The sequence below is a fragment of the Oreochromis niloticus genome, linkage group LG11 (assembly GCF_001858045.2).
Source record: "Oreochromis niloticus isolate F11D_XX linkage group LG11, O_niloticus_UMD_NMBU, whole genome shotgun sequence".
NCBI lineage: Eukaryota > Metazoa > Chordata > Actinopteri > Cichliformes > Cichlidae > Oreochromis > Oreochromis niloticus.
Genome location: NC_031976.2, coordinates 12,003,594 through 12,017,083, shown reverse-complemented (window position 1 = coordinate 12,017,083; position 13,490 = coordinate 12,003,594). Strand labels below are relative to the sequence as shown.

Below are 13,490 nucleotides of genomic sequence, written 5' to 3'. Positions count from 1 at the left end.
TTAGTCAGTGTCTTGTTTATGTAGATGTTTATTTGTGACATTTTACACATGTCTAAAAGACTCGCTGATCTGAAGAGCCAACAGTGCAATACCGACTATAATCATGTTCTTATTAAATATGTACTTTGCAGACTTTTATACTTCGACTTGTGACTTTCAACTTTCAAATGCTAAAGGTGTCCCATCACATTAACTGGTTTTATTCCTCCTACACACATATACGCACACACATTACTGTATATCTTGGTTATGTTCTTACTTATTATAGTGGCTGCTGAAAATTGAATTCATACATGATCCAAATAAATGAGTCGATATTCTACATCAAGAACATCAAAATTTATTATGATGTAGGCGTCAGTGGTAAGATTGACTTGTAAACAGATTTTACCGAGCAGGACGTACTGCAGTTCAATCAAGTCTGTTCAGTCTAATAGTTACTATTTAGCACCACCATGTGGAATAAAATTGTTTTACACTTACAGGATTTATGATGTGCATACTATAAATATTGTAAAATGTAATTGTTGCATTGAGTGTTGTATTGAAATAAAGCTTTAATTGGCCGCAGGCATCTTGTACCAATATTCATTGTTCATTCATTTAATTGTTCAGCTAAATAAAATAACTGTACAGAGCAGCTTTACAGTAACTCAGACAACAGAAATAACACAAGTACTCTGCCACTGCACAGCGTACACCCCTGCACCCACAGGAAGAATGTCAAGACCTGGATTAGTTTGTGATGTTTCTTGAGAAAGTCACACTTTGCCTGACTCTAAATGGTAAAGTATTCTTGAAAAAAATCCTAAAAAGCTAATTTCCTTCTCCCTGTCTGCTAAAATTGTGACTCATATCTGTTTATAATATATTAATCAATCCCGTTAACAAATTAATTAACAAGCTGAATCAGTCTGGTTATCTCTTAGCTGATGGAATGATAGAAATGTGCAGTGTTAGGATTTTTTTCTCCCTGCTATCCTTTAAAACATACATTTTTTAAATTTTACTTTCTATTAATTTGATCAGTTGTGTTTTTACAACATAAACAGTGCAACAACATGATTGCTATAAATAATTAAAGTTATTTAAATAAAAAACATTTAGTTTTCAAACATTTTAACACTCCTGAAAACAGGTTTGCCTTAAGATGACTGTACACTGTGCTTTGAACTTGATCATTTTCTTGAGAGGAAGAGGGCACATGACAAAATGCAGAGACTCAGCTGGATTTAACCACAGAGGCGTAGATCACAGAGTCGTTGTTTTCTCTTGCTTCGGACCTGAGGAGAAAAGAGTGGAATGAACAGTGTGGTTGGGACTCAGTCTGAAGCCGTGTCAGGTGCCACTTCTGTGATAACCTTTATGATGACACACTGATAGCAACACTGAGGCAGTTTAAGATCAGTTTTGTTATCATGGAGCGTGGTCGTGTCTCCTTTAGTAACGTTTCTAGAAATGTGCAGGCTTCAGCCATTGTTATAAAGATAAATCTTAATTTTTTATCTGTGACGATTTCAGTTATTTTACTTTAGTTGGAGACGTGTGTGAACATGTCAGAGTTTGGAGAGTAAGCATACCAGGAGTGCTGTGGCAGTCTGTTGGAGTTCAGGTGATGTGGAGAACTGGAGTCTTTGGGCCTGATGGTCACCGTGGAATAGGTAACCTCATCTTCATAAGAAGTGGTATCCTAAGAGAAAGAAGAAGTTGACGTAATATGAGTGTGTTGTGTTTAGCAGAGATGCTGAACAGTCATGACTGTGGATCATGACTTACATCCCGGTGTGAGCTCCTCTGTGAAGCAGTAGAAATGACCTGAGGAGGGACAGAGGGAGTCGAGGATGGAAGCGGGTGGATGTTGGCGTAAATGGTGTCAGGTGGATCTTCGGCGGCTGAAGATCTTGATCTTGTTCTGATGAGCCTGGAGTCAAACACTCTCTGCCAGAGTGGACACATCACAATCATCACTCCACTAGAATATTTGGTCTTGTGTGTGTGTTTGTGTGTGTGTGTGGATGCTCTTCAGCGAGATACTTCCCAAACCTATGTGTAACTGACAGATATGACTTATTTAAAGTTTTTTTTTGGCATGTACTCACTTTCTTGTCTGCGCTGGTCTTCTGTTTCTTCCTGCCATGACAACAAAATTTAAAAAAATAAATAAATCAAGAGTTAAATATGTCAAAAGTTGTGCAAACTCAAGCCAGAACAGAACGTTCTTCATTGCTCAGTCACGTTTCCTAATGTTTAAGGGAAGCTGTTATGTAATACTGGCAAACACAGGCAGCTAACATGCTAAAATACTGCCTTCTAGGAGTTTCTTAATATATCAAAACTAACAACATTTACAGACACAATCTATAAAGAATCCATGGTAGTTGTTTTATGTATAATACTGGCCTTCTGTGCTGATATGGACCTTAGCAATGAATGCTCCCCTCCCTACTAATCACCAAGATACCGACTGTCAGTGTAGAAATATGCTGCGGTGACTGATGTGTTAAAACTGGCAGCAGCAGAATGGAAATTCAGATGACACACACGGTGCATGTTAACACTCATTACAGCATTAGGTAAGACACATTTTTAAAAGTTCTGCAACACGTGAAACAAAAAAAAATACAGTGACATAACAAATATGCACATGTAAGTCAGTGGTTAAGTACAAAAAATGACATGAGTCAGCCTCACTAAAGCCTCACTCTCCATCTCTTACTGACTCACCGGAACAGAAGAAGTGCCACCACTAGTGTCACAAGAAGAGAAACTCCAATTCCAGCCAAGACTGGGAGGGACTGCCCTTCTGAGGGGAAAACGCACAGTCAGCTTGGAAATAACATAAAATCGATCAGCTCGATAAATTTCAATGAAGGAATAGAGGCAACTTGAGATTTATTTTTCATATCAGATTAAGAGGTTGTGGTATTTTGCACAGATTGCCTTTTGAGGATACAACAAGCATCTGTAAGTAGTGGCTCCTACCATTCTCCTTTCTCTGCATAGACAGCAGCACTTGAGTTGAGTTGCCCTCCCCGAGACTGTTCCTGACCTTGCAGAGGTACACTCCACTGTGGGACTCTTCCACAGAGGGAAGGGAGAGGAGCTGCCCTGAGCCCACCTGCAGCATGGAGCTGGTGGCGTCAGAGTCGACCATTTTGTACCATGTGTAGCTGTCTGCTGCGGGGTTAGCCACACCGCTGCAGGTCAGATTGACACTGCTGCCCTCATCAAACAGCTGTGGACCCACTGAAATGGAAATGTTCATCGGAGGGTCTGAAAAAGCCCAAACATCACGATTGTTAACAGATTTGTTTTAAAAAGACAGGAAAAATGGTGATCAGTGATCAGCTGTTCACAACCTTTTCTTTTTTTGTGTGCTAAATCTGAAGAGACACATTACAACTAAAATAATTAAATTTAAATGCACTCTCTTGTCTTCCTAATAAAAACAGAAGAGATACACTTTTAAGATAAAACGAAATGGACCCACTTAAACACTAAAAAGCAGTCTAAGGGGGTCGCGTTAGACTGCAACAATTAGATTTTTTAAAAATGTGTTTCTGGTCCATTCATTCATCAGTCTCTTCTCCCTATTGACAACACTCAAGAACCTCTTAGCTTGTGAATAATCAGGTGTTAGAAAATTTCCTTTTTAAGTTGATGGTAAAACCAGTTAGATGACATATGTGTTCTTTTCTGTAAAAATTTAAAAAATGATTAATCAGCATGGATATTTTAATATCACTTCCTCCGGCTGTGAACTTTAACACAGTGTCTCCAGACTGAACTTTTTGACACATTGTGACAGCAAACAGACAGACTGTAGCAATCATAAAAGTCAGGAAGTTGTGATATCAATCAGTTGAGGATTGCCTTTGAAATGTCTGACACGTACTCATGATCATGTGTCTAATTGCCCTCCTAGATAGCTTCCAAGTAACCAGACACACTCACATTTAACGTCAAGGTGAACCTCAGTCGAGTTGATCAAGTCGATGCCCGTCCAGCTGATGTTATTCCATGCCTGGCAGTAGTACCATCCTCTGTCGCTGGGCAGGATGTCAGCGATGATGTAATTCTGCCCTGAACTGATAAGCTGTCCATCCTTATACAGGCTGTATCCGCTGTGTGCCACAGGGGGGTTGGCATCGCTGCTGCAGGTCAAAGTCGCTGTCCCTCCACTGCGGATGTCTCCCCATGGACTCACTGATAGTGTCACTTCTCTGGGTGCATCTGTTTTAGAGAAGATAAGGAAGTGTAGCCACATGGATAATAAATCCTGATCGTAATGATGGAGTCATTAAAAGTGTCAATACATGCAACAAAAATAAAATACAATACAGGAAGATTTCAGTATTTTACTTCCCCTTTCCTATTTTTAAAACTATTTTTAAAAACCACAGAAAAACTCCTCAACCTGCTGTTTCTTATCTCATCGGCACGGGCCACAACAATGGTGCTCACGCTGGATAAAACATATCTATATCTGACCTTATGTGACATTTCACACTCAGATCAAACTTCAAGCAGCCTTTAACCTCCTAATTCCCCAGAGTAAAGGTGATCTATTGTGATGTCCAAGTGAGGATATGTAAAAGGGACAACTTGAGCCAATTTCTGGACACGATTGTCCAAAAATGATTCTAATAACTCACATGATCATGGTTATTGAAATACTGTGATGAGATTCAAGTGTACTCCTCTAACAATTGGTTTTCGTCACAGGAGACATAAAGAAAAACACAGTCATATATAATAAAGTTAATCATATGAGAGCTTCTGCTTCAGTTACAAGTCTGGGGTATTGTGGACTCCAGCTCACCTCTCTGACATAATGTAACACGTGATTAGAGTGGAGCCTGTAACTTGAGTTTTGTGGTATGCTTTCTTAACCCTCTACTCACATTGAACATTCAGAGCCACAGGTGCAGATCTGACTGATTCCTGTCCACGGACTGCACAGTAGTATTTCCCAGCATCCTCTCTCCTGGCCTGGAAGACTGGATTTGATACAGGTTGCCCATCTCTGAACCAGACAATGTCTTTAGGCTCAGGACAGCCTGACATACAGGTCATCCTGACACGACCTCCCTCTGTCACAGTGCTTGGCTCGATGACAGTGGTCAGCTCTGATAAAGAAACATAAATCTATAAATGTTTGCTAAAATCATCGAAACAGAAATGTTCTCGTAATTAGTCGTTACCTCCCACAGACAAGTACGTCGGTTTTATGCTCATCCATCTGTTGAGTGTTGTGGTAAAACGAAAATAGTAAGCTCCTTCATCAGTGTATTGTACATCATTGACCTTCAGACTGCAGTCGCCGCGGTAGTTTCCCAAATATTTAAAGTGGTCCGGACTTAAAGGAAGTTTATCAAGAGGAAAAAGTCTCCATTTGCCAGATGCATATAACTTTTTAAACCAGCTGACAGAAGTAATGAAGTGACCTAAAGGGTAGTCATATTTGCAGTTGATCAATACTGATGTTCCTTTCAAAGCGCACTGATTTTCAGACGTCACACTCCAGTCTCCACTCCAGACACCTTTGGACAAAAATGCAGAAAATGAAGACAAATTTATTTCCAGAATTAGCACTGCAGTTCCATTTTAGTCATCGCATATCCTCTTTATTAGATTAAAAAAAATACATCTACTCACCTGGCGTTATTACCAGAATGATCAGGCTCCAGCTTTCCATTATTTGAAGTTTTACCTGCAACAATCATGACACAGGTCACTATACACCAACTCCTATACACCAACTGTCCCCAAAAATAAAGAAACCATGAGTGCGTGATCAGAAGTACTCACCAGCTGAAGCAAAGTGGCTTATTGCTTTACACATTCTTCATTTTTGTGGTGCAAAAAGCAGAAGTGGGAACACGTCCTTTCGTTGCTTCCTCTAATGTCACACTTTAAGACTGATTATGTAAAGTTATAGTTTCATATTTTTAAAAACGGATATCAACACAAATATTGAAATTTATAATTAACCTATTAAAATGTTTCTGTACTCTGGTAAAAAGAGCATTATCTAATCGTTTTATTTTAAAAAAGACAACTTATTGATACATCTTACATCTAATGAAGATGTTTTATTTATTTAAGATGATCAACTCTGACTTTGACTAACATCACTTTAAAATGACTGTTCTTAATTAAGGATTTCTCATTTGTTGAATGCCCGCTGTCCCATCTCCTCTCCTTTTTTGCCGAGGGAAGGAGTCAAGGATGTAGGAAGGGCTTTTCCACCAGGTGGGGCTACCGGCCTATTTAAATAAAACTGGAGAACCCACCGGTGTCTTCATAGATATTTTTTGCTCAAAGTGCAGCGCTATGATCGTCTTAAGATATTTTCCTGTGATACTTGTGATCTGTGTGCAGCTGTCACTCTAACGCTGTAGCATTGGATTGTTTTGTGTTTTTGATCTCGCAGGCGTTTAACCTTAAGTATCAAAAGCAATGGATTTTTGGTTTGTGGTACTTGTATCCAACACAAGTGAATTATGCTGTGCACTGTGGTTGGTGTCCATGAACAGGAAGAGCCTGTTCTCAAAGGAACAATCACCATGTGATTTCGTCTCATCTCCGCTGTATTTAACTAAGACATTATTAAGGTACTTTTATATTGTGCGTCCAACAGGATGATTACAACATCATTATTTGTCATGACTGGTTTCTTAATGTTGCCTTTTCTGGACACATTGCCCCACTGAATATTGCAATTGCTGCAAAAGAAAGGAAATGTTACAAACAGCGCATTAGTGACACATTTATAGGTAACTTTGAAAGTTTGAAGCTATAGGATGAAGTTCTGCATCAGGTCAGTTATGTAGACTCTTTCAGAAAGAGTGAGTGAGCCTCTGAAGAAATGTGCGTACAAATCTGGGACTCATCAATACTTTCTTGAATTTGTTTGTACTCTACGAGTAAATGTAGAAGCGCTTCAGACCATCTATATGAACAAATGATAAAGGCCTGGATGTCTTAGAAAATTTAGTGACACATCTTTAAACTGAACACTACAACGACTAATTCTAGTACTAATACTGGTTATTATTAGTTTCTTCATCATTCAAAGGTTTCCAAAAAACTCAAAAATTTAAGGTGCTCAGAATTAGAATAAAATATGTGACAAATGTGAACATTTTTAACCTTTTTATTAATAAGCATATATCAGCTAACAAAGGCATTGTGGTGTCTAATCCTATCTCATCTTAAAATATTCTTCATTTCCATCCAGCAAGTATGGAAGATGAAGAGTATAGTTTCATTTCTTGACACTGTCCCAGCTACGCTCGTGAAAAAGGATGTTTTTCAATAACTGCAGTGCAGTTTCTCATCTTAGGCTGACACATCCTTGTCCTCAACCTTTTTATTATGATCTGTTGCTCTTTTATTTCCCAATATCAATTTAGATACATTCCAGCTCAAGCCTGGTCTTTTCTTTTTCTAAAAAGGGAAAAAATCACTTTAGAGTAAAAATGCACTTTTTCTTCAGAGACTATAGTTTCAGTTGCTTCAGTCAAACATCATTTATGATTTCCATTATTTTTAAGATAAAGAGGTTTCTTTATATAGAGAAAAGAGGGTGTGGTATGCAGATTATGGTAGCAGTCAGGAGTAGGTGAGAGTGAATCCAATTGACAAACGCGGTGATAAGTGGGACAATTCTGGCTCATGTTTGAGGTTTCACTTTTTTTTTTTGCGCAATAAGAACATTTAGGTTAGTAAATGAGACCCAATATGTGCTTATTTTTCCTTTTCAGGCTTAAAATTTAAAGTGTTGCAAAACAGCAAAACAAGACATGGATCACCACAAGAAGCAAGACGTTCTTGAGTCGATCCATGTCACGTGGGCGATCGTGGCTCAAGAGTTGGGCGTTCGCCTTGTAATCGGAAGGTTGCCGGTTCGAGCCCTGGCTTGGACAGTCTCGGTCGTTGTGTCCTTGGGCAAGACGCTTCACCCGTTGCCTACTGGTGGTGGTCAGAGGGCCTGGTGGCGCCAGTGTTCGGCAGCCTCGCATCTGTCAGTGCGCCCCAGGGTGGCTGTGGCTACAATGTAGCTTACCATCACCGGTGTGTGAATGGGTGGATGACTGGATATGTAAAGCGCTTTGGGGTCCTTAGGGACCAGTAAAGCGCTGTATAAATACAGGCCATTTACCATTTACTGTGGAAATTCTCAAATGTTTGGTGAAAAGCGTGCACAAAGTACACAGTCCTAGATAAATACATAAGATTCTTGTGAGAGTTAATTGTTTGAAATATTTATTATTTTATTACAAATTAATTAGATGATATTTTAAAATCAGCAGCAAAGAAAAACAGACACGCACAACTGATTGATTTTATTTCATTTTATTAACAGCACATTTGCACTGATTGGATATAACACAAGCTCTATCAACTGCACAAACATCTAAATTTAGTGGAGAAGATCAATCAGTGCGGGAACTCATCGATGTGAAGTGCTGTATATCCTTTATGCGTGTCAAAAATGACTCTACACGATTTCTCCCTCAGATATCAAGCTCTTATTTTCATACAAATCATCACTGCAAATGATAAAGTAGCAACCGCTAATACTTGGTCATCAAAAATCCCACGTTTAAATATTAACAAACAGGCAACACTAGAAATATGGCAACCTGCAACGTGGAGTGCAAGCAAAAAGGCATTCAGTGTTATTGCTGTTAAGGTGCACAGAAAGAAACAGAGAAGACATGCAGCAAAGTTAGGAGCTGGACTCCTGGAAAGAACACATGCTTCTCTCTTAGTGAATCCATAATCCAACACAATCCGAGTGTCTGATCCAAAACGGTGTACGGTGTCACCAGGGTGAGTTTCCTGTCCCTTGGGTGGACAGAAGCAAAGTGATTTGCTCAAATGAGGAAAGCTGATGTGCCATTCAGCTAAGAAAGAAAACAGGAGAATAGAATAAAATACGCGTCAAGGTGAGAAAAGCAACAACAAACCTGCATCACAGTGCTGCTGGGGTTTTTCACACGAGCAGCTGTAAGTGACTTACCTGAAGCTGCTTCCTCCTGGTCAGTGACGAGGCTGGGGCAGTAAAGTGTAAACAACTTTGGAGGAATCCTTTGGTTTTTTATCAGAACCCAGTGGCAGGTTGTGCACCTGCACCTGATCTGTGCTGCACGGACAGCAAACAGGAACCACATTAGTTCATCTCACATCATATCATAAAAGACACAGGTCTACAGGGTAAAACATAAAGCAATAGTAGAAAACAGCAAAAGTAAGAGTAGTACTGTGGACCTAAATGTTGCAGAAACAAATCGACAGTGAAACAGGAAGTGGGTCTGAAATTTGGGGACGACAACTGGGGAAAAGTAATTGGCAGAATTCATAACTCATCCTCATGAGCAAGACTCTCCCTTATTCAGTTTAAGACTGTATACAGATTGAATTTGTCAAAATCAAGACGATCTAAAACACATCCCGGGATCCTTTTAATACCTCTGCCCGTGATTTAACTTGCATGTTTTTTACCAGCTCAGTCAGGCTGGACTTTTTATTTTGAGGTGCTCGCTCATGTTTTGAATGCTGTGCTGAAATCTCCTCCACTAGTTGCCATTTTTGGTCTCTGAGGATTCTCTAAACCTTAGTTGGAAGCAGATGGATGTTAATGCATTTACTTCATTGTTGATGTAGAATTTTGCTGTCCTCACCCTCCAGCTACATCAGTTTGTTTGAAGATGTTATGTTTTTCTTCAAACTGGGAAAAATCTAATTCAGGCTCAGAGGGAATGCTAATAAGTTTTTACAGATGTGGCAGCCGTTTATCATTTATTTTAATTCCTCAAAAAAATGCACTAGGCTAATTTTGAGTGTCATGTTTTTTAAAATTTTAATTAATCTTTTTTTTGTAGTTTGCGTAGTATGGGAAAAAGATATGCAGGTATGCTCTACCTGGACAACCTGGAGTAGTGCACGGTGATGTAGTTGGAGGCAAGGCTGCAACTTTGACCTTCTGTGATTGGTGGAGCATCCTTCAGAGGAACAATGGAGGGATGGGAGCTGTCACTCAAATCCTCTGGCTCCTCCTGCTCACACACACACACACACACACACACACACACACACACACACACACACACACACACACAAATGGAAAGAGCTCAAAACCCGCATTTCTCATCCATAGCCATGTATGCCCCGTACACGTTTTCTCACCAGTATGTCGGACATCTTGCCCTTCCTCACTGGGTAGATGTGTTCAGCTGACTCATAAAACATAGTGTCAGCTGTCACTGATGGACACTGTGGGTGACACACACGAAAACACACACACAGTAGAGAAAACTGAGAATTAGACAAAACTACAACAAGAAATGAAGAGATAGCAATTCCACAACTGATCAAAACCAATTATACAAAGATCACCGTACCTTGTTTGTCACTTCTACTGACTCTGTGTCTACTCTGTGCATGTTTTTACTGGGAAGGTAAAGAAAAGGGATGGTTATCAAATGACAACCCCGCTAACAACACTAATACAAATAAGCCAAAGGGAAGAAAAACGAGCGACTGACAAAACTGTCATATGTTCCTCCTAAAAACAGAGGAAGAAATTGTGCTTTTTTTCTGTCTGCGTAAAATTACAGAAATAGCTCAGGAGTAGTAATGGATAAATAGCAGTGTACTTCCTGTCACCTGATCATAACAGCCACTGTCAGTGTGATGAGTCCAGCAGAAACACCCACTGCTGAGGCCAAGGCAATGACCTTTAAACGACCTGCCAATGGAAGGATTACAAGGGTTATCAGCGTGACTAGAGGGAGGAAGAAATGAGATGAAATGATGGAGTACAGAAGTGCCGCAAGCTAAAAAAAGAACATCAGAAATAAAAATAGAAAGTGTATGTGACTAAAGAGGGAAAGAGCACGGCATCAGTTAGCCGCCGTCTAGACTTTAGTCTTGTGTTTCCAGTCCTGATTTCCAAACCCAGCTCCACTTCTTCGGCTGTCTAGACTCACGGAGTCGTTTTCCACAGCACCTCATCACCTCCTCCTCCCCCATTGTAGAGAGAGGGCTTTAAGTGACTCACCATGACTCATACAAAAACAGTCAGAAATCATGAGACCATATACAATGAAGACCAGAGCCTGTGATACTGACAGGGAGGTTTCATCACCATTCAAAGGAAAATCTATCCAAACATCTCCTATGGTAAAAATTGCTCAAAGCCTTGTTGAGTCTGCGCCTGATTGAGTGTGAGTGTGTAAAAGTGAAGAGATCCCCCAAATTACTACAGTTTATCCGGAGGAAGTGTGTACCTTGTGTATGTAAGGACAAAGTTTAAAAACTTTCCAATGATTTTTGAGCTTTCATTTTGATCATCTCTTGCTCTATTGCTGCTTCCAAAGAGCAAAATCCTGGGAGGAAAGTGCCAAAACTGAAGTTCTGAAACTGGACATTTGCGCTAGCTAGTGCCAAAAGTGAGTCAATCTAAACTTGGGCAGAATTAAGCAGGTATAAAAAACAAAGCTTTGGTCTATAGTGCTAACTTACCTCTTTATTGAAAACTGTATGTATATTTATGTTATTATTAATGCTTTTAGGGGGAGTTTTTCAAGCTAAAGCTAAATATGCTGGTAATGTTTGGCTAAAGCCAACTGCTAAACCGCTTTTCTGCTCTCTGATAGCGCTTTAGCTATTAGCTACATATTGCTTTAGCTAATAAGAATAAGAAGGAATTGTGCCTGTGGTAGCATTTTTAAAGCAATTATATAATGAATATCATTCATGCTTTTCTTATTAACTGTGCTTATTAACTATAGCTTGTGTCCCACACTTTTGGTGAACAATATTCTAGTATTATTTTATTTTCATGTTAGCTCTAATTAGCAGGGATATGTGTCTGTTTGCAGAAGCACCTCGTTAACCATAACAGGAGGCGTTAGCTGGCAAATTACCACTCCACTCTGTCATAATCAGTTTTGGCTGCATAAAACAACAAAAACACTGAACTTGAGGTTTCAAACCATGCACATCTTTATTTTGTATATTGTATATTTTGTAGTCTGTGGGTGTTGCTAGTTAATCAGTGTTTGGATCCTCTTTAAGAATATTCACGTCCCTACATAATTTCATCTCTGTTCAGATATTTCAGTCTCAGCCAAAGTGGCGGGCAGACCAAACAACATGTCCATTCTTAAAGCTGCACTGTGGTTAAAAATTACAGCCATAATTTTTATAAACTAACAGAAAAACTCTGTCCTTGATAACATCCTGTTGACAGACATGTAACAAATGTGAATGCGTTTATACCTCTGACTCTTACGGTGAGGACTGGAGAGCTGTGGGCTCCAATTCGATTCCTGGCCTCACAGTAGTACTGACCGCTCGCACTCGGGCCAACCTCAGAGATAGTAAAGACAGGACCAGACTTGGTGACCCAAGCTGCATGTCAGAGCACAGGAAAGGAGATTCTTCTTATGCATGCCGCAACACAAATTCATATAACATATTTCCTGTGGAGGATCCTACAGATGGAAATGTTGCCTTTGTATAAATGCTTTAAAATGTATTATCACATGGAGCCAAATGATGTGCAAACCTTTCCTTTTTTTGGGGAATGACAAATATATATAAATAGCAGGACATTAGCAAGGCTTTACTAACAATCAACAGATACTTCTGGTTATTTTCTAATGTTAATCTGGATTAGAACCACATTTTTATGATGCTAACATTGCACAGCGCCTCCATCCAGAGCTAAACGGTGCCATGTAAAGTTGTCCACTGCTGGGTTTGCCTGACTGCTGCAGGTCAAGGTCAAAGGTCTGCCAGCATCCACAACACTGGAGGGACGAGCAAGAACTGAAGTGTTCTTAGGGGGATCTTGAGAGAGAATAAGAAAGAATTAAGACAGCTTCAAACTTTACTCTATGAAGAAAAAGCCACAGGAGTACAAGCAGAGCAGAAACTGAGAGAAAACTGCTAAACGACACGAAGCCAGCAAACACATTCATTACTTACACAGCACAGTGAGAGTGGCAACAGGGGACGTTTGGTATCCTAATCCGTTTGAAGCTCTGCAGTAGTACTGACCAGCATGGTGAGCACGCACAGACGGCAATGTCAGGTTCTGAAAGGCACCTTTAGCAATCACCTGGTCACCAATGATACGATACCAAGCATACCTGTAGCAGAGAGGTGATTATGGTGGTGGGGATGATGATGATTAGGGTGAAAATGATTCATGGGACTGGGCAAATGTGAAGCAATAATTTTTTGTTAGTTTTCCCTGGTAGAAGACTGAAGATTAAGCTGGACAGGGGCTTTTAGTTTGTGGCACCCAGACTCTGGAACGGGTATAATCAGGCCTGGTGTTGACATTCATTTGTCTTTAACAAACTCTTACAAATTATCCACTTTTAAATGAAAAACAAGACTGAAGTTTGAATTTACATTATTTTAATGTGGTGAAAAACCATGAGAGAATCATGATAATGATGAGGAAA

The 13,490-nt window shown here is 39.7% G+C and overlaps 2 protein-coding genes across 3 annotated transcripts in view; both read right to left on the bottom strand.

Moving 5' to 3' along the window:
- Positions 1–40: 40 nt before the first annotated feature.
- On the bottom strand, positions 41–5,858 carry LOC102078335 (sialoadhesin). 2 transcript variants are annotated; one of them, XM_005450638.4, is made up of 11 exons: positions 5,812–5,858; positions 5,659–5,713; positions 5,205–5,543; positions 4,905–5,129; positions 3,955–4,233; positions 2,983–3,273; positions 2,725–2,803; positions 2,100–2,130; positions 1,777–1,938; positions 1,581–1,690; positions 41–1,283 (listed from the first exon to the last, which is right to left on the bottom strand). In XM_005450638.4, exons 2-11 carry the CDS (start codon positions 5,696–5,698, stop codon positions 1,223–1,225), a joined length of 1,617 nt encoding a protein of 538 aa, XP_005450695.1. In that variant the 5' UTR covers positions 5,699–5,713; positions 5,812–5,858; the 3' UTR covers positions 41–1,222. The 2 variants fall into 2 exon arrangements, with proteins under 2 accessions (XP_005450695.1, XP_013125902.1); XM_013270448.3 differs by having other exon boundaries at positions 2,725–2,800.
- Positions 5,859–8,351: 2,493 nt separating this feature from the next.
- The window catches only part of si:dkey-33i11.1 (B-cell receptor CD22), a 28,019-nt gene continuing 22,880 nt past the window's right edge, over positions 8,352–13,490 (bottom strand). The window contains exons 12-20 of the mRNA XM_025911175.1: positions 13,006–13,169; positions 12,718–12,867; positions 12,295–12,426; positions 10,678–10,759; positions 10,413–10,461; positions 10,198–10,284; positions 9,934–10,067; positions 9,032–9,154; positions 8,352–8,915 (exon numbers count right to left, since the gene is read on the bottom strand). Of these exons, the coding sequence (XP_025766960.1) occupies positions 9,052–9,154; positions 9,934–10,067; positions 10,198–10,284; positions 10,413–10,461; positions 10,678–10,759; positions 12,295–12,426; positions 12,718–12,867; positions 13,006–13,169 (901 nt within the window). The 3' untranslated portion in view covers positions 8,352–8,915; positions 9,032–9,051. The remainder of the gene's footprint in view (positions 8,916–9,031; positions 9,155–9,933; positions 10,068–10,197; positions 10,285–10,412; positions 10,462–10,677; positions 10,760–12,294; positions 12,427–12,717; positions 12,868–13,005; positions 13,170–13,490) is intronic.